This window comes from Budorcas taxicolor, chromosome 7 (genome assembly GCF_023091745.1).
Source record: "Budorcas taxicolor isolate Tak-1 chromosome 7, Takin1.1, whole genome shotgun sequence".
Classification (NCBI taxonomy): Eukaryota; Metazoa; Chordata; class Mammalia; order Artiodactyla; family Bovidae; genus Budorcas; species Budorcas taxicolor.
In genome coordinates this window covers 22,543,192-22,570,595 of record NC_068916.1, presented here as the reverse complement: position 1 = coordinate 22,570,595, position 27,404 = coordinate 22,543,192, and the positions used below count along the sequence as shown (strand labels likewise).

The following is a 27,404-nucleotide window of genomic DNA, read 5'->3' as shown; positions in this document are numbered from 1 at the left end:
TTTTTGTGTGTGTGGGGTGGGGAGGCTTGCAGGATCTTAGTTCCCTGACCAGGGATCGAAACCAGGATCCCAGCAGTGAAAGCACTGAGTCCTAAACACAGGACTGCCAGGGAAGTCTCAAGAAGCCCACGGCTTCTAAAGCATAAAATTTTAAGTGTGCACATTTATGAAATAGATGTGCCTACTTTACTGAAAACGCACCAGTCACAACTATGTTACTATATAGTCTGCATAAGCCCGGAGAAGGCAATGGCACCCCACTCCAGCACTCTTGCCTGGAAAATCCCATGGACAGAGGAGCCTGGTAGGCTGCAGTCCATGGGGCTGCTAAGAGTCGGACATGACTGAGAGACTTCACTTTCACTTTTCACTTTCATGCATTGGAGAAAGAAATGGCAACCCACTCCAGTGTTCTTGCCTGGAGAATCCCAGGGACGGGGGAGCCTGGTGGGCTGCCGTCTATGGGATCGCACAGAGTCAGACACAACTGAAGCAACTTAGCAGCAGCAGCAGTTTGCATAAGTAGCAACTTAATAAACATTAATTGAATGGATAAATAAAGGAATGAGTTTTTTTAGCAATGACAAAATCTACCCAATCAAATAAAAGCACACAAATGAACTTTTATCCCCCTCCCCAACGCTCCTTCTCTGGGCTGGGGGACAGTCTGCAGACTGGAGAATGCAGAGATGCCAGTACAGGTGTGGGACAGATTCTCCAGCACATTGATGATCCATGTAGTTTTCTCCCAGAGTGGATACACGCCTAGCCTTTCTACAATGTCACAAGGCTATCTTGGCTTTCAGTGACCCATAGGCTTTTTACATCTTCAAAGCAGGGAGCTTTTACCCCACAAAAATCTTGCCCCTAGGATATTTCTCTATACAGAAGAGGGAACAATGGGTTCCCTGCCCTGTCCTAATGTACACCCCACTGCCCCCAGGGAAGGCCACATAAAGGCAATCAATACCTGGCAGCCCAGAGCTGCCCGGAGGAATCCCAGGACGGTTGGTGATGCGGGGGCTGCTCCAGTAACAATCATCCTCACGCACCCACCAAGACTGGCCTGTGGGCAGAGAGAAAAACGTGCCAGAGTCTGTGCTGCTACAGATGACACACAGCTCACCTGGATCTCACTTAACGAAAACACATCACAGTTGCACCCTAACCTGGACACTGAGATTGGGATCAGAGAGGCAGCCTGAGGTTGTACAACCCAAGAGCTGAGGTGAGGAAGGCCCTTCTCCTTCTAAATGAATCAATCCAAATGGCTTTGCAACCCAAGCCACAGTATGGCTGGCTATCTCTTTTATGTATTTTGAGACATGAGCCATTAATCTGTGTGGCATTCTGTAATTTTGGTTCTCCCTTTCTTAAAATACACAGCTGTTCCCTCACTCTCTCATTGTTTGCCAGCATCCAAAACAACTACTTAGGACAATTTCTTCCCACTTGAACCTTAATGGCATGGCCTTTTTTTTTTAAATTTCTAAATCAATGCCATGAGCTATTCACCTATGCACAGCGGAGGACAATGAATTCTTTAAGCACTTTGTTTCTGTAAGTTGAGCCAAGAGATTTTAAATATTCATTTTCATAGCTAAAAATAGAGTAGTAAGGAAAAATGAGTAATGCTCACTCCTCTAATGAACTACCAATTCTTTGCGTGATGCAGAGCTTTACAACTTTAGTGGGGATACAAGACTGAGTAGCTCATATACGGCTTGGTTTGGGAGAAGTTGCAGGGATGGGAAACAGGGAGGGAAAGGAAGATTCTTGGTCATCATGCTAGAGCCTTGTGCTGCTTGGAAAGACACCATGGCCAAGGTTACAGGGAGGGGGCGAGAGAATCCTCAGGTCCCAGGAGTTCCCTGGTGAACCCGACTACCCATGGGCAAAGTTGTCATACTGCCTACAGAGGTCGAGGAACTCACTTTCCAAGAATTCTTGCTGGTTGCCTCAGGCAAATATAACGCAACTCCAAAAAACGAAAAAGAGTCCTTTAAAATTTCAATGGCAGCTGAAGCTTTGATTTCATTGGCAAATAAGTTACTGTTTTATAAGATTACATGCCATGCCACTGGGCTAGAACTTCTCCAGTTCTTCTATAAGGTCACCCCCTGGACACTTGGGTGCCACTCCATCATCACTTGTTCATTTTCTCACCTGAACCTTATTAAAGAAGAGTTCATCCCAGATACTGTCATTCCTGATGATCCCACTCCGGACCTCGGCCTGCTTACGCTTTGCTGCAAATTCCAGGAGCCAGCGCTTTAATGGGGTATCTGCCTGGCTGAAGATCTGAGGAACAGGAGTTGGGAACAGCTGTAAGGACTACATACCCCACCTCGAGACATACTCCCAGGAAGAAAGCTCAGACCGGTCAGCAGAGAAGCCACACTATTTTTGGCCCTGCACGTGAAAGTATTAATCAGTCAGTCATGTCCGACTCTTCGTGACTCTGTGGACTGTAGCCCACCAGGCTCCTCTATCCATGGAATTCTCCAGGCAAGAATACTGGAGTGGGTTGCCATTCCCTTCTTCGGCGGATCTTCACAACCCAGGGATGGAACACACGTCTCCCGCATTGCAGGCAGGCTTTGCCAACTGAGCTACCAGAGAAGCAGGGGCTTCACTGAATGTGTGACATCCAGTTCAAGGTTAATATTACCAAGGCCCAGGCACACAGCTTAGAAAGAAGCTTCCTCCCCCTCAAAATCTCCCAGCCAGGGTTTTGGAGAGCAGGAAGAAAACAGAAGAACGGGTAGGAGTCAGGAAATACGAGAGGAGGCGACTTTCAGGACCTGGGGTTAGAGGTGTAGAAAGCCTGCCTGGGGCTCCAGCCTCTGTCCGAACAAGCAAAGACACCCCACGAGGCTCACCTTGTCGTACATGCGGTTCAGCAGTCGGGGGACCACTGGGAAGATGGTGGGGCACAGGGCCTTCATGTCATCTGAGAGGAGGCGGATGTCTCCCTGGAAGAAGCCAACGCGCCCTCCATGGCAGTAGACGACGGACTGGAGGAAGAGGACAGGGAGGAAGGAGTCCCTCAGGGCGGTCACTCCTGGGAGCAGTCCAGAGCTGTCCAAAGCTGTCCATACGGAGGCACCTGTGACCCCCGAAGCCAGCTCTGGCTACTGCCACAGGACACTGAAGAAAGCCATCTGAGGTGAAATACCGCCCTCCACAGCTCCCCACCTCCCCAGAAAGTCCCACTCAGACATGAAGCGAAGCAGGAGACAGGGTGGAATCCTGAGCCTTTGGGGGATGCCAGAGCAGCCAGACTCACTGGTGGCCGCCCCTTCGTGCTCACTCCCAAAGCCTGGACAGCGGCTCCGTGGGGACTCAGTCCCTGAGCTGTACTGCCTCATCAGTGTGTCTGCTCCAGGTCTTAAGAGTGCCTGCACACTTCCCCAGGGACACCTCGGCAACTCTGGAAGGGTATGCAGTACCCACGAGTACTGGGGATGCTGCTGATGTTGTTGGCTAAGGGAGGCCAAGGTGGAGCCTGACTGGTTGCTAATGGCACTAGGAATATGCCAAGGGCTCCTTCCTTTCATATTCATAGCAATTATGTAAGGGAGACAGAATTCTTATCAGTTTTACAGATGAGGAATGCAAAGGCCTCAGAGGTAAAGGGATTTGCCCAGAGCCACAAGTGATAATTGCTGGCACTGGAATCCCGGTCTGAAAAGCTGGAAAGCCCTCCCTAGTAGACCAGATCTCCCCCAAGGCCAAATGGGAGAGGCTTAGGAGATAATGCTTCTGCTGCACCCAGAAGTAGGGCAGAGGCTAACAGAGTTTTGCCAAAAGAACACACTGGTCACAGCAAACACCCTCTTCCAACAACACAAGAGACAACTCTACACATAGACATCACCAGATGGTCAATATCGAAATCAGGCAGGTTATATTCCTTGCAGCCAAAGATGGAGAAGCTCTATACAGTCAGCAAAAACAAGACCGGGTGCTGACTGTGGCTCAGATCATGAACCCCTTATTGCCAAATTCAGACTTAAATTGAAGAAAGTAGGGAAAACCACTAGACCGTTCAGGTAAGACCTAAATCAAATCCCTCACAATTATACAGTAGAAGTGACATATAGATTCAAGGGATTAGATCTGATAGACAAAGTGCCTGAAGAACTATAGATGGCGGTTCAGAACACTGTACAGGAGGCAGTGACCAAGACCATCCCCAGGAAAAAGAAACACAAAAAGGCAAAATGGTTGTAGGCAGAGGCCTTACAACTAGCTGAGAAAAGAAGAGAAGCTAAAAGCAAAGGAGAAAAGGAAAGTTATACCCATTTGAATGCAGATTTCCAAAGAATAGCAAGGAGAGTAAGAAAGCCTTCCTCGGTGATCAATGCAAGGAAATAGAGGAAAACAATAGAATGGGAAAGACTAGAGATCTCTTTAAGAAAATTATAGATACCAAGGGAACATTTCACACACAGATGGGCACAATAAAAGACAAAATGGTATGGACCTAACAGAAGCAGAAGATACTAAGAAGAGGTGGCAAGAATACACAGAAGAACTGTACAAAAAAGAGCTTCATGACCCAGATAACCACAATTGTGTGATGACTCACCTAGAGCCAGACATCCTGGAATGTGAAGTCAAGTGGGCCTTAGGAAGCATCACTATGAACAAAGCTAGTGGAGGTGATGGAATTCCAGTTAAGCTATTTCAAATCCTAACAGATGTTGCTGTTAAAGTGCTGGATTCAATATGCCAGCAAATTTGGAAAACTCAGCAGTGGCCACAGGACTGGAAAAGGTCAGTTTTCATTCCAATTCCAAAGAAGGGCAATGCCAAAGAATGTTCAAACTACCACTCAATTGTACTCATCTCACAGGCTAGCAAAGTAATGCTCAAACTTCTCCAAGCCAGGCTTCAACAGTACATGAACCATGAACTTCCAGATGTTCAAGCTGGTTTTAGAAAAGGCAGAGGAACCAGAGGCCAAATTGCCAACATCCGCTGGATCACTGAAAAAGCAAGAGAGTTCCAGAAAAACATCTATGTCTGCTTTATTGACTATGCCAAAGCCTTTGACTGGGTGGATCACAATAAACTGTGGAAAATTCTGAGAGAGATGGGAATACCAAACCACCTGACCTGCCTCCTGATATCTGTATGCAGGTCAAGAAGCAACAGTTAGAACTGGACATGGAACAACAGACTGGTTCCAAATTGGGAAAGGAGTACATCAAGGCTGTATATTGTCACCCTGCTTATTTAACTTATATGCAGAGTACATCATGTGAAATGCCAGGCTGGATGAAGCACAAGGTGGAATCAAGATTGCTGGGAGAAATATCAATAATCTCAGATACGCAGATGACACCACTCTCTTGGCAGAAAGTGAAGAGGAACTGAAGAGCTTCTTGAGGAAAGTGAAAGGAGAGTGACAAAGCTGGCTTAAAACTCAACATTCAGAAAACTAAGATCATGGCATCTGGTCCCATCACTTCATGGCAAATAGATGGGGAAACAATGGAAACAGTGAGAAACTTTATTTGGGGGGGCTCCAAAATCACTGCAGATGGGGACTGCAGCCTTAAAATTGAAAGACACTTACTCCTTGGAAGGAAAGTTATGACCAACCTAGATAGCATATTCAAAAGCAGAGACATTACTTTGCCAACAAAGGTCCATCTAGTCAAAGCCATGGTGTTTCCAGTGGTCATGTATGGACGTGAGAACTGGACTTTAAAGAAAGCTGAGCACCGAAGAATTGATGCCTTTGTACTGTCGTGTTGGAGAAGACTCTTGAGAGTCCCTTGGACTGCAAGGAGATCAAACCAGTCAAACTCAAGGAAATAAGTCCTCCTGAATATTCATTGGAATGACTGATGCTAAAGCTGAAGCTCCAATACTTTGGCCACCTGATGTGAACAGCTGACTCATTAGAAAAGACCCTGATTGTGGGAAAGATTGAGGGCAGGAGGAGAAGGGGACAACAAGAGGATGCGATGGCTGGATGGCATCACTGACTCAACAGACGTAAGTTTGAGCAAGCTCCGAGAGTTCGTGATGGACAGGGAAGCCTGGCGTGCTGCAGTCCATGGGGTTGCAAAAGTCGCCCATGACTGAGCAACTGAAGTGACTGACTGACTAGGAGATAATGCATGCCAAGGCTGGATCCTTAGGTGACACACACAGATGTTTCTCTGTCCCCAGGTCTGTCCTAGTGCTCAATCACAATGGCAGTGCCATCTATAGCCTGAGGGGCTGTGAGAGTTTGATTCCCCAACTTTACTGTCTTGTTTTCTGTTTTAGAGTTTGTGAGTGATGGAAGATACAAATTATAGGTGTGTTGGCCACAAACGGAGCCACACTGCACAGAGGTTGACCAGTAAAGCACTCCTGCAGAGCAGCAATGCTCTCTGAGCAGATGCCATCAGCTGGGACCTCTCTCAGCCAAGGGGTGTCCACAGGTGGGGCAGGCAGGTCCCAAGAGAGACAGGTCGAGGGACCACGGTCCTCTGATCCCTTGTGGCACCTTCCAAAGACAGGCCAGTTTAGTTCTATTTCACGCTGCCACTGACAAAGCGACACCCTGCTAGGGTTGCGGGTTCAGGGCACAGACTGTGCCTCCCTGAAGCCAGGGCCTTACCTGTACCATTCGCTCAAACATGTGTGCTAAAGGCAAATAGGAAATGTGTACATCCGCACAAGTGGGAGACCACTGACTCTGTAAGAAAACAGAAGGAGCCCAGGCAAGGCCCGGTCAGTCAGGCGGGCGTCTTACCTGGATGACTCTCTCAAACATGTGAGCCAGAGGCAGGAAGGAGATGAGCACATCGTCCTGTCTCGGAAAGATCACTTTCTGCAGGTGCCGGGCATGGGAGACAGAAAGGAAAGAAACACTGACAGGAAGACAACAAGAGAGTCATAAAACAATAAAGAGAAAATGACCTGGAGGGGCACAAAGGAAGAGGGGGAGGGCTGGGTGGGGGAGGGGGAGAAGAGACAGAGGAGAGAGACAGAGAGAGAAAGTGAGAACGGGGAGGGTGAGAGGAAGACAGAAGGCGCAGAAGGAAAAGTGGGAGAGAGGGCAGCATAGGAAGCCGAGCGTTAGGTCGAAGCGCCAGTGGGTCTAGGTTATCTGCAGAAGCAAGGAGCCAGGTGAAGCACACGTAAGCCAGCAGAGTCAGCTGCGCAGGGGAGTCTCCCCCGGGAGGGCCTGCACCTCACACACAGTCTTCCTGCCACCAAGGGCACCTCCCCCTCCCCACAGCTGCAGGGGCTGCCTCCGCCCCGCTTCACCTGCATCCCTGGGCCACCCGGGTAGGGATTCAGAGGGTCTCAGCCTGTCGGCACTTTCCAGTCCTTCTTGGAGAAAGGGGCCCAGAGAACCCTAGGTCTGTGCCTACGAGGGCTGGGGACAGAGGTGTGGCGGGTGGAGCCAGGCCTCAGAAGCCACAGCCTGAGAACAGGGCTTCACAGGGGATGCCAGAGCAGGATCCCCCATCTCTGGGCCAGGTCTGACCTCAGGGACAGGAGCTGCCCTGGTCAGGGGGCTGTGCTCAGGGACGAGCTCTCCTGGGCTGACTTCCCTGCTCTCTGCCCCTTTTCACAGGTCCTCAGTCTCCTGCGCTGGCTTTCGGACAAGTCTGGACAAGCCCTGGGAAACTTGCTCATGGCTCCTGGCCTGGGCTCAGCTACCAACAATCTCTCAGTTTCCTACCAAGATGTAGGAACTTTCCCACTATTTGGGCATATGCTCCATAATGCCATCTGGCTTAAATATGGATAGCGGTTTTCTCTACAGTGGAGGAAAAGCTTAATTTATATGAAAACGTTATGTCCCTTCCTCCTTAAGGAAACTGTAGGATGTTCAGATACTCACCACTTGTGGTAAAAGGTCCTTCCTTCTTAGCTGGTTAAAAATGCTACCATGCTTTTGTCAGGCCAAGATATCAAGCTTTTTTAATTTTAGATTTACCTTTTTTAGTACAGCCTTATAAATTAGCAGTTGCCGTTGTTTCTCAGACTCTAGTAGTCCTTAAACACAAAATGATTGAATTAAACCCTGACTTACTTGGAAAAACATACTTTTTAGATAAAGGTATACATTACCCACTCCAGTACTCTTGCCTAGAAAATCCCATGGATGAAGGAGGCTGGTAGGCTAGAGTCCATGAGGTCGCAAAGAGTCAGACATGACTGAGCGACTTCACCTCATACATTAAACCACAGGTATCTCAATTTTTGAAGTTAAAAATGGAAAACAGTTTTCCATGTTTTTTCTTTCTGGGATCTCAGCACTATTAGAAATCAACTGAATATTTACCAGGTATGGATCATTTCAGTGTTTGTGGTTCGAAGTATCTGTGAAAGTGGGATTGCTCTAATGAAAACAGAAACTCCTGCCTGGGAAAGGCAGCCTAGATTATATCAGGGGAAAAAAAAAGAAAGCACAAAAAAAGCCTCTGAGGCTTGAGGGTGACCTTGAGAGTAAACCTGCATTAGAGTCTACTTTATTCACCTCTGTCACTTTCAGAAAGCCTGAGAAATCAGCCACCACGTTCCCATGGGTGAGCATCGCCCCTTTTGGGTTCCCTGAAAGGAGAGAGCAAGAAGGAAAATTAGTTGGAAGCTCATCAGCCACTCCTTGAGAAAAGCGCCTGAGTCGTCAGTCCCAGACACCCAGTGCTGTCCACGCAAACCTCTGGCCTTCGTCCACAGCCACCATCAGAGTCCCACACAGATGAATGCTGTGAAGGACCACGATTCTGCACTCAAAGCTCACCCACCTTGAGGCTCCCAGCAGCTTGATACCACAGAAGGCAAGTGACACGGCGCACAGGAGGGGTGCCTCGAGGCCTGATGGGCTGGCCTGTGCCTTCCCTTCTGCCTTCCTCAGGGAGCACAGGCTCTTGGCCCCCAGTCTCCTCAGGCATATCCCCAGGAACCCACACTGCTCTCTGGGCCTGTGCTGTTCCAGCCTCCAGCTGCCAACTGTGCTGGCAGAGGGCTTCCCCGCTGTAACTGACACCCGGAAAGGCCCCAGTCCAGGCCAGGCTGGAGGCCCGGACTGCTGGGAGAGCCCTCCCATTTCTCATTGGCAGAGACGGGACACGGGTGTTCGTGCTCTGTCTTGACACGACCTTCCACTGCTGCACCTGCAGAAGCCGGGGGCTGCCTGGATGGCTCAGAGGCCAAGAAGGGACAGAAGACACAGCAGGCTGTGGAGGGAGGCCATTGGTTACCACGCCCTGTGAGGGCGGACACGCATTGCTGGTGCTCCAGGACAGACCTGACCAGGCTCGAATCCTGGCCTTGCCCCTCACTGCCAGCACAACACTGGCAGGTTGCTTTCCCTTTCTGTTTCCTAACCTGTAAAATGGGGCTTATCTAAGTTCTGAGGACCTAGCCAGGTACAAAAGATATTAAATTACAAGTTTCCACTGAGGCAGGAGATACACGATCTGTTAAACTCCAAAAGTGACGGGTCAGACCATGTGCAGAATTTATCCCCAAAATACCAAATAAACCAAAATGTTAAGTTTTCAACCCTCACCCAGAAAAGAGGTAATAAAAGGGCTGAGTTGAGGTTAAGTGAGTATTGCAGTAAATGCCACTGAACTGTTCACTTTAAAAAGGTTAATTTTATGCTATGTGAATTTCACTTCAATAAGAGAGGGAGAATATGAATGAACGAGGGAGAATTTGTGAGGATTTCTTCGGAGAGCTGTTGAGTCCTACAGCTCATCAAAAGGGAAGGAATGACGGGTCCTCTCTCCCAACTGCAGTCTGAAACCCACGCTAACTCAGGCCCTAATGAGACTATTTGAAAAGCACAATCATGTTCCCTACAGCTTGGGGTTCCCAATAAGAAAGGTGAAGATGGCTGTGGCTGAAAATCAGATAATAAATCCCAGAAACTGAACACGGAGTCTACAGAAGGAACATCAGGTGGTGATGGGAATGGTGTCTTAAAAAGGAATCACCTGAAGGCCAGTACCCGCCCTCCAATCAGAGGGGCAGTGAAGTATATACCAGCAACAGAAGTGGTGTGAAGCGGGGAGCAAACAACCAAAGGAAGGGCACTGCCTGTTTCAACAAACCTCCTAAAAGTATCCATGAAACAACAGACTGAATTGTAAACGTCTGCCCAAAGCCATTCTCCCTCCCTACTTTCATCTGGTGGGAGAGGGCAGAAACCTTTATCAGCCAGTGGAGGAAGGGGAGGACCACCAGGTAGGAAGGCATGATTTCATACCTTTCCCACCCAGCCTGAAGCCAGCCCTGGCCTGGGTTGGGAAATCTCAAATGAAGTGGACACATTCATATTTTGGACCTACGCTTGTAACTCTGAATTAAGACTGAGTTTGTGACTTACAATGCCCATGGGACTCACCTGAGAGGGACCAGAAAAGGCATGGATGCCTAAGTTTTATCCCAGGGGCAGACAAAGAGCTATCGCCACCAAGCAATTGTAAAAGAATAGATGGAGAGAAAAATAAAGTTGCTCTCACAATTAGAATCTGTGAGGCTCACCCTATTGGTGACCTATTTGTCAATAATGGCATCACCTCTGTCTGACCAAGATGTGGTGTGTTTTAACATGTGATCGGGCACCTACATCCATATTGCAAGTCACAGAGGTGATTTTGGGGACACAGAAAGTTACAGAATTGAGAAAACATTATTTTCTAATAGGTGGCCATTAAAATACCCTCCTTTTGTTTACTGATTCTCTTTCTTTCATCCCAGCATCTTTCCTCAAACCCAAGCCCCTATTAAGAAATTTCCCTGAATTGTCTCTTATGTACAAATCACAGAAGAGTCTCTGGGCCCACAAACAATTCTGAGAGTATTATCTAGAAATTTTCACCTGTGGAGTCACAAATTCTGGATTTTTTCTAAGGAACACCCCCAAAATACCAAGTATGAAATCGGAACTGTCACAAAATATGATACTATGCTACACAGCTTTAGACCTGCTAGACTGGATAATTTGCTCACATCTAATAATAATCTCAGTGGAGAGTTTGAGAATTTCAAGAGAAATTTGTCTAAAGGCTCCATTCAGTACAGGCCAGAATACACACAATGGTAGCAGTTACTCAATTCTGCTTAGTTGGACATGCCCCTTTCCTCTTCAACATGATAAGAAAAGCTTACAGCTTAAAGAAACAAATGTTTTCTTGTAGATATAAATGAAATTTTACAAACTTCTAGTGAGTTGCAGAATTTTAAACTATTCCTTAAGAAATGCTCAAATTATTTCCTCAAGTCCTCTCTAGATGTGGCCCCAGAGGATAAAGGAGAGGCAAACACTGACAACAAATCCTGGGAGAAGACTCCAAGGTCTGAGTTGGGAGGTGAGAGGTGAGCCTTCGGAAAGGCTCTGCTTGCTTCTCTGATTCAGGACAAGGACACATCCCTGGTAGCATTTGTTTTAAATGTGATACGGAAATGTTTCCAACTTGCTCACATGGAGGAACGGGCGGGTAAGCATTCCCAGCTAGACCTATGTGCAAAGTTGCAAAAGCATGTCCTCTGGTTATCTCCTTTCCTGGTGCAACATCAGTGACACGGGGGGCTATCCAGGCCCTCACGTCTTGGCAGAACAAGACCTGTGGCCCATTTCCCACCTTGTACTTATAAACTCGCCATCCTTGCACTTCATTTTCTCTCCAGCTGCTGAAGGAAGAAAACTCTCTGAGTTTCAGATTCTGCCAACAGCATTTTGGCTTGAGCCAGCGCTCCTGGGTGGGCCACCCATGGCTGGCGCGCAGAAGGGCATTTCACTGGGTGAAGATCTGCCCTGGATGGATGCTGGTCCTGAGATGCAGCAGCTGTGGGATGAAGCTGAGCTCAAGGTCTCTCCTCTAGGAATGGATGGGAGAGGGACTGGGAGCAGTGTTGGGTCCTCTGGCTGGGGGCTCCTCCGGCCCTTTTTTTCTGCTTTCACACAAAAGTGGGTTACAAAAGATACCACTGACAGAAAGTGCTTTAGAAGTTGTATAACACAGATAAGAGTGTTCATCTCCCTGCTAAAGGTTCCCAAATCTTTTTAAGAATTGAGTCTTACTTTCATCAACCCCACATTCACCGATTTTTTTTAAACATCAGACTCGAGGACTAGCAGGAATACAAATAATAACTGTAACAGCAGGCAATCACTGAACACTAATGTGGGCACTGTGCTAGGCATTTCATACATAGTAGCTCAATTATTTCTTGGAACAAGTCTATGCTATAGGTATCAGATGTATTCATTTCCTACCCAAGGAAACTGAGGCCTAACAGAGCTTAAGAAACTCCCCTAAAGCTGCACAGCACAAGTGCCATGATGTAATCTTAGCCCTGTGGTCACACAAATCGTGAATGGGATGGTGCAAAAAGCAAAAGTCAAGGTGAGCCTTTGCCCAGAGAGCCCACCCCTGAGCAGGCACAGCTGTAGGGCCGATGGACACTTAATGCACTAGGCTAAATGACAGGCTTCCCTGGGCATCCTCAGCTGGAACAGAGGGGATACTCCAGTTCCGCGGCCTCCACCTCCTCCTCAGCCTCCCAGCCCCGCTGCCACCACTAAGAACTAACCTGGCATGCTGAGACCCTTTCCTATGACTCCAGACACGTAATGCTCCCCAGTCTCCCCTCCCTCCCAAGCTGGACTCCAGGGTCCCTCACCCCAGCCACTCTCCCGCCAAGTCCTTCAGTGCCCAGGCGTCCCCTGGAGGACCCCACTCAGGTAACCCCACCGAGTCAATCCAGCTGCCCACCTTTTCCACTCCTCCCACAATGTGACCCCAGAGGCTCACGGTCTCCAGCCCCAGAGAGGTGTGTTCCTCACAGAAACTCACATGGCACCCCCTAAGACTCTGGTCCATTCACGACACATAGCACCCTCAGGCAGGACCCTGACTTCTCCACGGAGGAGGTCTCCCAGCCTCCTGGCCTCCCAGAAGCCTTTCTTCCTCCTTTCGTTCCCCCCAAGGTAGGTATCTCTCTACAGTACTTAGAAGCCTGCTCTCTCCCCCGACCCAAAGAAGAGCTTTGGGGGCTTTGCTCCACTGAGCTTCACCTTCCTTTCTCTGTCTCCGGCGGCACTCTCCCAACTGCTCAAAACACTTTCAGCTATTTCCAGGAAAACAACAAAAACCCCACCTTCCCTGAACCCCATGGCTTCCACCAGCTGCCACTCTGTTCGCTGTCATCCCTTCACAGCTGATCTTTTTAAAAAAAAAAAAAATTCTCAGTTCCAATATAACATACACACGGTAAAGTGCCCAAATACATACACAGTTCAGTAGATTTTTTTCAAAGTGAAAAAAATTATCCAGGTACTAGTTATCTGGGTACAAGTTATCCAGCCAACTAGTACCCAGATCAAGAAACAGAACATCACCAGCTTTCCACAGCAGCAGAATCCCAGGAGGCAACCACAATCCTTGACTTGGAAACCAGAGAATCCTTTACTGTGCTTTGTCATTTAATATAAAAGAAATCATACAATATTTTGTGTCTTTTTTTCTTTCACTTGAGTTATGACTTCCCATGTGTAAATATACCATCCTATTGCTGACAGGCATTTTAAGTTGTTTCCAGATTTCAACTTCTCAAGTTTGTGTTGCTAGGAACATTATGGAGCATGCCTCTGGGTGACACAGCCACGGCTCTTGAAAGAATTGTCCAGACTTGCTGAACTGACATCCTCCTGTCTCACCCACTCCTCAGACCGTCACCATCAGCTTCTGCGCCCAGCACTACCCCCACCACACGGGCACCAGCAGGCGCTCTGCGGCAGCATCCCGTGGGCACAGCGGAGCCACCCGACCATGCTGGCAGCTTCTATCCTCCTCTGGCCTCTTGGGCTGCTCCTGCACAGCTTTGATTTGGAACTCTGACCCCCATCACTCCTCTCCTGTCAGCGTTCCCGCCCCTGCAACCAGACCCCTCTCTTCCTGAGCCGACTCTCCCTCGCGGAAACATTTTCCTTCTTGCTGCTGGTCCTCTCTGCACGTGCTGTTCCCTCCCCACCCCTCTCTTCTCCTCCAGCCAGCAGTCCTTCAAGACTCCTCTTAGACCTGGAGTCCTTTCCACCCTGCTGTGCTGACCTCTGGGTGGCCTAGCACTCCACGCACCCTGGGACACAGGCCCTCAAGGCAGAGAACTGCCTCAGGACGTGAGCCGTGAGCCCACGAGGGCAGGGCGGTGTCTTCTCCATCCCTGTGTCCTTGGCCTCTAACACCAGGTCTGATGCAAAGTGGTAACTGAGCTGAATGAATGAATCCACATACATCAGAAAAGGACTGCTAAGGACCCACAGACTAACAAGGACATGTTTTAAAAGACCACTGTATTTTCTTCTCTGGGAAGACAGCATACATGAACCCGTAAGGATTCATCTGCACTATCATTCATGGGGCCCAAGACCCCAGATTAGGCTGCGTTATACCCACGGAGTATACAAAAGTATCTTTCATTTGGGAAAGGCAGTTCAATCTCATCCAGCTAACACTTACTCTGAAATGAACAACCAATAATGCCGGGAGCCAGCATGGGAGATCCCACCCATGACAAGGTCATGCGGAGAGAGCTGACGGGGCAAGGTGAGTCAGGTCTCAAGGGGGCCTCTGCCTGAGCATCTACCCCGAAACCAAAATCTGTCTGTTGACTGTCTGCCATACTATACTCTTCTGACATTACAGGGGGCTATCCCCGACCACCTTTCTCTGGAAAAAGTTAACTTAGAGCTCCAACTGGTCTCCTGCATATGAAAGGAGTGTCTCAGCTCAAATCCCTCTGATGGCTCTCTAACTTGCCTGACAGTTAGAGACTTTTAAAACTTGTGATTGTTTAGAGCCCCCCAACCACGAGAGGCACGAAGCTTAAAACATCTTAAAGATATAGAGCCTTTTCTCAAGAGCTAAAAATTATACTGGTGATGGGTTTCACTGTTGAGTCAATGACTGCTGCCAGGCCTCCATATTCTTTATCTTTTAGGCACCTGGAGGATATTAATCAATGTTAATTGGGATATAGAAAAAGGAATATAGTAATTTCGATGTTAGCAACACTAGACTTTTGAGTTAGTGAACCTTCTCTTTGTTATAAATCACTGTACTCCTCTTTGTTATAAATTGTTGTGTCCTTGCTATATAAGAATGTAACCTTAATTAGTGTTTCTGAGAGTGGCACCAGACTTTAGTAAGAACAACACTTTTAAGGCAAATAAGTTTTCTGGTTGATGGACCCTTATCAGAAAAGGGCCATAAAATGCTAATAGGCCTCCTGGCCAGAAGATGATGTAAATCACCTAAGACCTGTGTATACAGCTAAGTATGCAGAAAGCCTGGTCTTGATAAGGGTCAGGGCTGCTGACCCTGCATGACTTTGCATTATCCATTGATATCTATGTACAACTAAAGTATAAAAGCTTTTCCTGGAAAATAAAGGATGGACCAGTTTCTTGGGCCAGTTCCTGGAAAGACTGGTTCCCCCGTGTCTTCTTTTCTTTCTTACTCTATTTTCTGGCTGATTCCTGTCTGGAGCATAGAGGCTAGCTGTGTCTACTTATTTGCCTGGGCTTCTAAGACCCACCCGAGAGGGAGTCCAAGGCGGGGCACCCTCCACTATTCAAGCGGGCGCCTATGGCCCTACATAGACGGTTCAAGTCCCTTGTCTCGGGGCTTTATTGGCTTTCTATGTAAACCAAGGAATACAGCCTCTTTCTCTCCTCTATTCTCTTAACTGCAAACTCTTTCTTTATCTCTCTTTAAATCTATATATCTCTCTCACCACGCTGTCCCTGCTTCAAATTACCCTGTATCCAACCGGGGCTGGTCTCTGGTACAACCACATGCCCACCCATTAGCCATCCTTGAGTGCAGACAAATCTCAAGCTTTCACCTCCTCCAGGGCCTTCTTGGCCCGACAAGTGGCTCCAAAGCACTGGCTTGTTCTGGTAATGTCCATAGATGTTTCCATCACACACCAAGAGAAAAATCTTCCCAGAGTGATTCCACCAGAATCATGACTTCAAATGTCAGGTTCAGAGAGTATTTTCCATCTTTCCTCACTGAAAGAACAACGTGGCTCTTGACGAAGCCAAGGCCAGGATGCTTATCGTGGAAGGGAAGCTGTCTCCTCAGCCGTGGTGCACCGGACAAGAGGACAGCCATCAGGGACACAGCTCAGGCTCAGGCTGATGCCACAGAAGTCCGAGTGTGTGGCCAGGTGGGGTGACACCAGCTAAGGGGCCTGCTCCCCCACCAGCTCCCCTCTGGCATCCAGCACAACTCTGGAGTGGGAGCTCTGGGCACCAAATCATGGCCTGTTTTCTAGGCTCCATGCACTCCGTTTCCTCCATGTAGAGCTTGGGCAGGTGGCTCAGCTTCCAGCTGCGATTCCATAGTCTGAAAAAGCCCTGGACACCAGGCCTGTCCTCCACAGCTAGACAACAGCACTGTTTCTGCATCATGAAGTTCTTTTCCAGATACAAGGGGGCAGCAGTTGTGACTAAGTGACTCATTTTTGTGACTAAGTGACTTAGCCACATAGTTGTGACTAAGTGATCCTGTGCTTCAAAGCTCAAGGACACTCTTGAACACCAAGAATCCAAAGTTAAAGGCCAGAGTAGTGACCTGGTCCCAAACCCAGGGTGGAGGTACAGGTTATCAAAATTTCACACTGTGAAACTCTCTAACAAAAAGCAACATAAACCTGAAGGGCATATTTTTAAATTCTGGGTTGGCTCTGGATATCAGTTCCTGGGGAGCAGAGGCTGTGTTATCTTTCTTCTGACAGGGTTTAGCAGTAAGATGGAAATTCTCATACCCACTTGTGTGCGTGCATGCTATGTCATCTCAGTCACATCTGACTCTTTGCAGCCCTATGGACTGTGTAGCCTGCCAGGCTCCTCCGTCCAGGGGATTCTCCAGGCAAGAATACTAGACTGTGTTGCCATGCCCTCCTCCAGAGGATCTTCCCGACCTGGGATAGAACCCGGGTCTCCTGCATTGCAGGCAGATACTTTACCACTGAGCCATCAAGGAAACCCCAAACCCACGTGAATTAATGGCAAAACACATTTTGATTTAATAAAGTCATACTTGTCATGCTCCACCCACAGATAGTCCTGCCTGTGGGAATGGTCAAGGATCTGCCAAATGCCTTAGAGGCTGCATCTGGAGAAGGCATGGGGAGCCCTAGTTCACTGCCCATCAAGAAATAACAACAAAGTAGGCCAGTCCTAGGTCTGGGGAAGAGGCTGGAAACTTGCCACCCATTCCCGAGTTACCAGATGAGGCAGAGAGGAGCACCAGGCGGGGCTGGGGGGAGAAGAGGGCACAAGCCTTTTGCATCCACTGTCTGCTGGTGCTCCCTTGGACAGTCCCCACACTGCCTGTCTCACAGGCTGTGCTGAAGTCTCAGGGGCACAGTGATAGGGTGGACAGGCCACTGAAGACTGCAAAATGCCATGCCTGTGGAACTGGTCCTCAAGTGTGTCCCGCCTCCTCTAACAAGTGCGTCCTGCCTCCTTCAGGAAGACTTCCTCGGCTGTTCCTGCCAACGCTGATGCACATACTCCTCTGCCAGCACCAGGCATGGAGTGCATCATTTCCTCTTCCTGACACCTTTGCCCACAGCACACCAGCCACAGATCCTCTGCACTGCCTTCTAACACATCTTCCCCATTTCCTATTTGGCACCTTTGACCACTCAGGTGAGAAACTGGGGACAGTGGTGTCAGAGAGGTTAAGTGACCATCCTGTGCCCCTCCAGCAAGTGGTGGAGATGGGGTTCAAAACCAGACTCTCCAACACCAAACTCCACACTCCTTCCCCAGTCCCTGACACAAAGGCCAAGCAGGGACAGGAAGCAGAGGGGTGAGAGCCCTGCCTCCGAGTCACGCGTGACCCCACTGCCTAGACTGCCTCTGGTCCCCCCTCTGGGAAGTTTGTAGCCCCCACCCTAGTTCTCCCTAGTCCACACCGTCCAGCCACCCCACGCTGCCTCGTGTTGGCTGCTGGGAGCAGCAGGGAGGAGCCAGCGTCTGGAGCCAGGCACAGGACAAGGCTCAGTCCGCCCCACAGAGGGTGCCAGAGAGCCCTCGGTCACCCTGTCCAGGGTGCCAGGAAGAAGCAGGTGGCCCTGGCTGATGAGCTAGAAGCCTCACTTACCTGTCGTGCCACTCGTGAAACACACAATGGAGAGGTCACTGGGTTTCGGGGGCTACAGAGGTGAGAAGAGGAGTATGTTAGAGACCCTGCTGGTGTGACTGCCTGGACCCCTTCCCGGCCAGCCCCTCTGTGCACACCCTGCCCCACCTCATGTGTGTATGCATGGGGTGAGGTGCAGGCATGTGCTGGCACACGTGTGTGGCCCTGCATGCTCTCATCAGAAAGGTGAACAGGCAAGTCCCCAGGAAAGAGGTGGAAAAGCCAAGGAAACCCAGCCAGGCATGGCCACATACCTGTCTCACCCACCTCACATTTGCTCCTGCCACCTCCCCCACTTGTGTCTGAGTTGAATTCTAATGGGATTGCGCTGCAGTGGCCACATACAGGCCTTCATCAAAGATCTCAACTTCCTAGGCAATGTGACCCATTTCCTCCTTTCTTCCCACTTTTCTCCCAAATGTCTGGGTTTAGGCTTGGGAACAGAACATGGAGCCCAGAGCTGAGCTGCCCACTCTGTCACTAAGCTTGCTCTGCCTCTGGCCCTTGCCCTGTGCATGTAGTCCTGGGGTCACTAGGAGGAGCCCACCATGACCACCTGCATGTAGAAGATGGCATCCCAGAAGAGGTGACATGAGTTGAGACTGAAGGATAAGCCGCATCTCTCCAGATGAAGTGAGAGTGGGCATTCCGGGAGAGGAAACCAGCCTGGGCACAGACAGGTGCAAGAGACAGGGCATGCTGCTGGGTCAGAAAGGAGTTCTCTAAGGCTAGCGGGAGGGGCACAGTGTGTGGAGGTAGGAACATATCAGGGGCTACAGGGAAGGTAAGGGCCCTGGGAAGAGGGATGTGACCTGCTGCTGCCTGTGCATGAGAAGGCTCACAGGGTGGTGAAGTGAGTGGGAAGGGCTGAGCTGCAGAGGGGGCTGGAGGGAAGAGGCCTGGTTAGGAAGCTGAAAGTCCCCACACGGCACCCCCAGAGGGTAGTGACCCTCACTGGTGATTCCAGCTCAGGCAGGATCACGTGGGGATGACACTCAGAAAAGTTCAGAGAGCAAAGATGAACAAAGACAGCAGATGCCACAAGGCATCCACTTCCGGTTCTGTTGCTGCTCCTGTCCATCCCATTCTCTGGAGAGTTCACTACATTGAAAGGGAAAACATCAGGTCGCCCAAAGAAAGTTACTGGAGACCCAAGGGATTGGCTGCCCTTTTTCCTCCTTCCTGAACATCCAACTCCTGTTCCAGGTCCCTCTCTGGACCCTCACTCACAGAAGTCCTCAGCACCCAAGGAAGGGGACATTTCCTCAGTTGCTTATTAACACGGGGGTGCTACTCTGGCCTCTCTACCAAGCCTTGTGCATGGTGAGGAAGGTCTGTAAGGATGTGCCCTGGGCACCATTTTGCTCAATCAAGACCTGCTGGAAAATGAGCTTACCACAGGATCACAGTGATTCTGCTGGCCACAGTCCTGAAAGAGGAAAACATTGATTTTAAATGCTCAAAAGTTCTAATCAAAAAAAGATAAATAAATAAACACAGTATGCCTTGACCCTGCACCAAGCCCAGAGTCCAAGATTCCCAATTCAGGGAATACAAAGATACACACCCAGGCTCTGGCCACCCCACATCACACACAGGGCTCTGCAGCCCACTGTATACATGCACAACGGGGAGATGGCCTGAGGGGTGCATGGTACATCAAGATGGAGTGGCTAGGTGGCCTGGGCCTCCTGCTATGTGGTCAGGGCTGGAGGGGCAGATTGGGGCTGTCAGCTTAGGTGTGACCGCTAAAACCATGGCAGGGCACAGGCATTCAATAGCACACAGGGAAACAGGTGGAGAACTGGAAGGCCCACGGGTCCAGGACACAGTGGGGGTCAGCTTCTATTGAGTAAGGCCCAAGGCCCTGGAGGATGCCCTGTGTCACTCCGGCAGGCCACTGGCTGCCACCAGCCTGATGTCTCTGGGGAGGCCATGCAAAGGAAACCAGCTCTGTTGGCTGCTGGTGGCCTGGGAGACATCTACGGGAACCTCTTCAGGACTCCAGTTTACTACAGTCCTCCAGCTCAGACAGGCTAGCCGTTAGCAGGAAATGAGGAGACTCCAGAGGCTGTGGGAGAAGCCCTGGGGCAAGCTGGCACTACCATCACCTACTGGCACGTGTGTCATTAACTGCGCCAACCAGCTGAGCCCATACCAAAGAGGATGCCTGAGGGGACCAAGTCTACTACCTAGCACCAGCCCCCGGGAAGCCTCCCCTGTTTGAACCCTGACACATGAAACATCCTGATGGCCTCAGACATCCATCCCAGGGTCATAAGATGGGCAGATAACCAGCAGCTCTGGCTCAGGGGCCAACTAGCTGTGGCCCAGGAAACAGCCCAGAAGCAGACCCTCACCTCCACATCCTGCATGGACTTAATGACCACCCCGCACTCTTGCCCTCTGTCTTTCAGGGCCTCCTCGAATGGCTCCATGAGGATGATCAGCTTGAGCCCCGGCGTCTCCTTCCTCTCCACGTGCTCCAGGAGAACCACAGCTTTCTGAGGTTTATCCACGATCACGGTGCTGATGTCAGCTGTAGGGGTTGTCAGGGAGAGTCAGGCTGTGCGGGCACAGGCTGTGACTGCAGGCAGCATGTGCTAAGTAGAACCACCATGGGCTGTGTTTGCCACAAGACAAGCTTGTGTGTAAATGAACACGTATGACAGGTCACATGGGACATGTTTCCAGAGGAAAACTGCCCAGAGCCTGGATGAAGCCGAGGGCAGGAAATCTCTTGGAAGGAATGCTTGAAATCTACCCTCAAGAGATTCCCTGGGGTAGATTCCAAACATTCCTTCTTCTCCAGGTTCAGCTACTATCATCCCTGGTCTAAGATACTGATCACACCCCAAATACCTGCCTTAAGCTGAAGGGAACTCAGAGGGTTGGCAGCCTATGTTGGGGGCTGGTGCGGAAGCTCCTTCTTGGCAGCCCTTCTGTGTGGAAGGAGCCTTCACGTAAAGTCCAGTTGGGGACTCAGGAAGCCAATTCAAGGGCCAAAACGGAAGCCCCCAGTGTTCTCTGAGAACGGCAGCGAAGTGCTTACTAGCGTCAGACAGGCAGCATAAGCTGAAGGCTGGGAAGGGGAAGTGGGACTGCCACCAGGGGCAGGAGGGGGCAGCTGGGCTCACCTGTGTTGATGATGTAGCGGACTGCCCCAGGGCCCAGGGTGTCATATAGAGGGACCACCACCATAGAGTATGTGTAACAGGCAAGCTCCGCGATGATCCACTGTGGAGAGAAGTGGGGTGGGGTCGGGGGAGCACAGAGCAGATAGCAGGGCTGCACTGCCCTCAGCCCAGGCAACCAGGATCCTTGCTTGGGGCCCTGTGACAAGAGTGCTCTGCTCTGGCCCTGTACACAAGGCAAGGGTCCCATGCAGCTAATGAGCTGTGCCTGCTCACCCACAGCCTTCTAGTCCACGCTTGCTCCAGGGGATCACGGACTCCAAATTACCCCAAGCCCACCTCCGGGGTTTGTACAGGCTTCTTCCCCAGGTCCTTTCTCTCCCATGGCTCAGGGAGTCAGCTGTTTGTGCAGCTGGGTTGGGTGCGGATGGAGCTTGGCTGAAATGTCCACCCCGATTAGGGGCAATGCCAAAGGAGTGAGAGATGGCATGGATGAAGGATCTCCATTTTTTCTCTTGCCCCAGTCCCTTCAGGCAGTGGGAGCTGGGCTATCCTATGGCACCCAATCCTGTATTCCACTGATGCCTCTAAAACCAGTTAAGGCTGATGCTCACCTCTGGTCGATTTTGTGCAAAAACGCCAATAAACTGATCTGTACATGGTTTACAATTGTGCTGGAGAAGTCCAGACCCTAGAAATTCAGCCCTGTCGGCCACCTGCACAGAGACACAGAGCAGTGATGGGAAAGCAAGGGTTCTTCACCAGGGAAGGGAGAAGTGCAGGTGGGATGTCTATGGTCTGAGGGAGCTCCCCAACTCCCTACTCAGGTGTGTTGGAAGTCTTGAAAGGTTGCTGCCAGGAGTTTGACAGACAGGCCAGACAAAGAAAAAGTAACTGAAACCCTCCAGGGTGCCCCCAACCCACCCTCCCACCTCGTTCCAAGCGCCAGGTCTGTGTAGGTAGACAGGGTGGGGGCTGTCTTCTATTACTCACCTCCTGGTAGGACAGCCACTGATAAGGCTGCTTGGGATTCCTGAAGCCAAGACAGGGTCCATTCCCTGCAGAGAGATAAACAGACCTCGTGCCAGGGAGGAGGGCAGGGTGGCAGTGCCACCTGCACCCACTCAGTAGACATCTGGATGAACCTCCCACCCTGGGAGGCGGTCCATGGGCCCCACCTGCCTGTCTAAACCTGCTGAAGTGCAAGAAGGCCTGAAGTACACAAGCATGGCATCTCCCCAGGGAGATCAGAGAGGCCCAGGAATGGGAACTGACACAGTGCCAGTTAGTTCCCACCGTGACCTGTGTGATGTAGCCCCAGGAGGACACGCAGACCCGGGGGCCACTGGGCAGAGGTGGCGCTTTGCCTCTCTGTGACAACTCCCTTCACCCAGACCTCCTGGAAGTCGGGTTCAGAACCATGCTTGCCAGTAGCCTGGTAGTTCAAGGCTCACCAGGGGCTGCCAATGGGAGACAGGGAGTATGTGCTAAGAGACAGCTTAAGGTCAGCAGTTCCAGGGCTGGACAAAAGCTGAGGTCAGCCCTTGACTGCATTAGCAGTTATCTGTGTGACTGGGTGGCAGGAGGGCTAAGAATGGCTTCTCTCCCCTGACCCTGAGAATGCCTCACTCACCACACCCCTGGAACCACACTTACTCACTCCCACCCTCGCACCTGCTCAACCCCTGCCACGACCCTTCCATACTCCCACAGCCCCTCTCACCTGAGATCCTAAGCCCACGGCGGAACACCTCGTACATGGTCCTGGCGTCGTCATAGTAGTGGGTGAACAGCTGCTGGCTGTCCCCTATTACGGATCGCCGGGCCCCTCCACTGCCCTATGAACCAAGCACAGAATGGAGAGGCAGGCGGGGTGTCAGGAGAGGACAGGGTCATGCGCAGTGTGGGTGCACGCCTGGGCCACATGGCTGGAACCGGGACACGCTTTGTGCACACTCACCCACGTGGCCTACACACACCCGGGCTGTACACACACAACCTCTACACACATTCATGGACACACGGCTTGTACACACAGTAACAGGCAGCTCATGCCCATGGGTCCAGTATAGTGGTCTCCTACACAGGCACACACAGCACCCACACACCAGGTCAGCGTACGCTAACTGCCCATGATCGTTAGTTACCGTGCACACACACCCACGGTCCACTCACACAACAGAGTGGTGGATGCTGGCTGGAGTCAGGCCTCAGGACCAACCTGCCCAGGTGCTGCTGCCATGCATGTGGGTGAAGAAGCATGGCTGCCATCCATCACTCACGTAACAGTGTGATTAGCCTGAGAACCCACTGAAGGTACTTTCCCGGGAAAAGAGGCCTAGAAGGCTGTGAAGGGAACAGCCCAGACCTTCGGTGAATCGCGTGGGAAGGCAGCAAACGCCACGTGTGCTGGGGGCTGGGAAAGGAGCTGGGCTTCTCCTGCCTCTTCCCCTTCCTCGTGCCACCCCTCTCCTCAGGCTCCCAAGCCCAGTACTCTCCAGAATCACTGCTCCAACTCTTCTCTGAGCACTGTTTGGGCTGTGCTGGGCTGGCCCACAGTCCGCTACCTCTTGGAACACCAAGTCTGAGGAACAGTGTGAGAGCTACAAAGCAAACAGCCGGACTCTAAACCATAGGCAGCACTCAGCTGTTTTGCAGTGGACAGTTCTGTTTGGCCAGTGCCTCCTGAGCACCAGGCCCATGGAGGACCTGTGTGGGAATCTGGGGCCCGACACAATCAGACCTGGTGAGCACTCGGGGGGACAGAAACGATGAAGCAAGGGACTGTGTGCCAGGGACAGAAGGGGCTCGCGTGGGCAGGTGTGTGAGTGTGGCTGCTGAGCTGGGTTTTAAAGGATACCAAGGGGTTTACTGGGCAGAATGAGGAACAAGGACTGGCAGTCTCGCCAGAGGCAACAAGTGCACACACTTGGGGCAGGAGGGCTCCTGGGGGCTGGAGGCAACTCATGCCGCTCCAAGTGGTAAATGGAGGGGTTCAGAGAGCCAGCAGATCAAGGCAAGGCGCTTCAGCTTTAGGTGGAGGGCAATGGGGAGCTGGGAAGGATTTTAAGCCAGGGTAAGAGACATGATCTGAATCGTTCCCTACCAGGTAGCACACAAGAGTAAGTGCTAACCAGGCCCTCTATGATCTGGATCCCTCTTACCTCTCTCATCTCACCTCCTACCACTCTCTCCTCACCTCCTTCACTGTAGTCACTCTGGATTTCTGCACTCCTGGACGATGAGGCAAGGGAGGGCACCACCCTCCCAGGAAGAGAGGCCTTGGCTGTGCCCATGACCTGTCCTCCCTGCCAGACCCACGAGGGACTCATTCTCTGGCCCTCAACCTGACCGCATCCAGATCACTGTCACCTCTAAGCCCAGAAGCCCCAGGTGCCTCCCCACACATGGCCCCTGCAAAGCCACAGCAAAAATGGCCGTCTCTCCTACTACTGAAAACCGCAAATAGATCCAGGCTGTCCACTCCAAGAGTCCCTCTCCCGTTCATGGGGCTTTGTCCTTGCTGGCCTCTCCAGGTGGGTTAATTCATCTTCGTGCTTCCTCTGCATCATCTCACCAAATCCTTACCATAACTTTAGGAGGCAGGTTCTCTTTTTATTGCCCACTTGACACATGAGGAAACAGGCTCAGAGAGTTTATAAAAAAAAAAAACTGCCAAGGACCACAAGGCTAGTAAGAGGCACAGCTGGGCTGCGAATCCAGAACTGCTGGTCACCACAGGCAACTAAGTTATATACCCACAGCCCTTCCCCACCTCCCAGCCACACCATGTGAATCGCCACTTCCCAAAACCACCAGGTCGCAGTCACACACCTGCACCTCTGCACACATTTCCAAAGCATTTTCTGGAAAAATGCTCTACAGGTCCCACTCCTATCTCGGCCTGTGCCCTCTCCCATCAGGCAAAACTCTGTCATGCTTATGATCAGTACCTACAAGATATACCGTCAAGAGCAAAAGCAAAGTGTTGCATGGTGTATGTGGTGTTTTATCATTTTAAAACATAGGCAGATGTCTATATGTTTGCTTGTGGACAACAGCTAACACAATTCTCAGGTGAACAGAACTGGGAGGCAAGGGGAAGAAGGTGGAAGCTTATCATTCTATGTTCTTTGGTTGCTTTTGAACTGTGTGAATACACTAACTATTCAAAATAACTAAAAGAAGATCCTCTGGAGGAGGGCCTAGCAACCCACTCCAGTATTCTTGCCTGGAGAATCCCATAGACAGTCACAATGAGTCAAATACAACTGAGTCACTAACACTTTTACTTTCAAAGATTTTTTAAAAGGCAAAATAAATTCCATAAACTTAAGAAACAAATCTTACAGGTCCTTCTAGACTGAGCCTGGAACCCCTTGTCCAGGTCGGGCCACCGTCCCTTCTTCCCTCAGTGGCTCTGCCTGTGAGTTGTGTGCTCTGGAAGGGCAGGGCCGTGTGGTCAGGCCCCTCTGGGTCCCAGCTCCAGACCAGGGTCGGGTACAGGGAGAATCTGGGAGGAAATTTACCCAGCACCCCCTTGAGAACATGCTTAGGCCTCCTACTGAGGCAACCATAAGCCAAGGCCCCCTCCCCAAGAAGCAGGCAAACCAGAGGCCCAGGGCAAGGGCCAAGGTCAGTCTCCGGCCAACCAGAGGCCCAGGGCAAGGGCCCAGGTCAGTCTCCAGCTGGGTGTCGGCTCCTGGGAGAGGTAGAAGGCGCATCTGGTAGGAGAGCCTGTCCAGGGCCGCTTCAGAGCTTCCTGGCTGGCTGCCCAGGGAAAAAACTAAGATTCTCTGGGCCATCTGAGGTCAAATAAGCCACAAGCTTGGGTTCTACCTTCAAGACGCCTGTCCCCTGCCCACTTCTTCCCACAGCCCAGCTGCTCACACGCTGCTCACCTCCACCTCCTCTGACTGCATCAGGAGATTGCACGGTGGCTGTAAGGCCTTCGGTCGGTGAGTGAACCAGTAGGCGAGGATGGCGGCTAGCGCACCCATACTCACGAGGGTGGTGGCCGAGAGGCTGCGGAAAAACTGGCTCAAGTCGCCCAGCTCGGGCAGCCGCAGCATCCTCAGGATCTCCTGAGCCTGCATCTTCTCCAGAAGTGAGAGGAAGAACTCTGCGGGGAACGAGAGGCAGGTGAGGGAGGCGGCCTGGCAGGAGGCAAGGGAGGGGCGGTCTGGGGCCTCTCCTCCCACTTGAGTCAGAAGCCACACACTGATCCTGGCCAGGCCCCAAGCGAGGTGAGATGTGCAGTCTCCTGGAGCAGCACAGCATATACTAGGAGCTGGATGCCAGGAAGGGCCCTTCCTGGTGACAGGCCAGAGAGCCCTTAGCAGCCATACCAGACAGTCGGACATCCGGCCCAGCTCTCCTGAGAAACATATGCTCAGGCCCTGGGCCATGCCTGACATGTGCTTCCGCATCTCCCAGGGGTAGAGCGTGCTCTGACAGCTCTGGAGTTAATGCCTCCGGAGCCCCAGCGCCTGGGTGTACTGCCTCTCCCGTGTGGTCACAGCATCTTGCTTATCCTTGCTCCCGCGGTGTGGACTGGATGGAGGGGCAGCAGATGTGCCTGGCACCGTGCCCAGGAGGAGTGGGGGTGAAAGGATGCAGACACCTTTCACGCCACCTCAAAGCTGCCAACACCCGGCTCTCACCCTGAGGGACACAGAGAAGGCGAGGGGGCAGGGCCCACAGAGCAGCCCCGACAGATGTGAGGGGAGCGAAGCAGAAGGTGAGGGTTCAGTGCACGACACACAGCAGAGTCCCCTCAGGCCCACGAGGGGGCTCTCCTTGAAGAGAAGTTATAACCAAAGGCCTGCCAGGGGCAGAGGTGATACTGGGGCCAACTTTCTTCGGAACGGCAGTGCTCCCAAGAGCAGCCAGGCTGAGGTGCGGACCCAGCTCTCCAGCCCCGGACTGCTGACCACTACGCACTGCGGCTCTGCACCACCACGGACCAAGAAGCCAATGGCTGGAGGAAGAGGTGGCCCGCCATTAACAACGGCCCTGTGCTGTACTCTCTGGGATCCCATCTGCTAATGTTCAGAGGAGAAAGGAGGCAACACAGAGG

General features: G+C 51.2%; 1 protein-coding gene across 1 annotated transcript in view; it reads right to left on the bottom strand.

Moving 5' to 3' along the window:
* The window catches only part of ACSL6 (acyl-CoA synthetase long chain family member 6), a 43,822-nt gene extending 17,380 nt beyond the window's left edge, over positions 1-26,442 (bottom strand). The window contains exons 1-13 of the mRNA XM_052642560.1: positions 26,227-26,442; positions 23,049-23,163; positions 22,319-22,383; positions 21,940-22,041; positions 21,329-21,428; positions 20,552-20,730; positions 19,588-19,620; positions 18,153-18,204; positions 8,501-8,574; positions 6,761-6,838; positions 2,883-3,017; positions 2,167-2,301; positions 971-1,066 (exon numbers count right to left, since the gene is read on the bottom strand). Of these exons, the coding sequence (XP_052498520.1) occupies positions 971-1,066; positions 2,167-2,301; positions 2,883-3,017; positions 6,761-6,838; positions 8,501-8,574; positions 18,153-18,204; positions 19,588-19,620; positions 20,552-20,730; positions 21,329-21,428; positions 21,940-22,041; positions 22,319-22,383; positions 23,049-23,163; positions 26,227-26,421 (1,359 nt within the window). The 5' untranslated portion in view covers positions 26,422-26,442. The remainder of the gene's footprint in view (positions 1-970; positions 1,067-2,166; positions 2,302-2,882; positions 3,018-6,760; positions 6,839-8,500; positions 8,575-18,152; positions 18,205-19,587; positions 19,621-20,551; positions 20,731-21,328; positions 21,429-21,939; positions 22,042-22,318; positions 22,384-23,048; positions 23,164-26,226) is intronic.
* Positions 26,443-27,404: the final 962 nt, after the last annotated feature.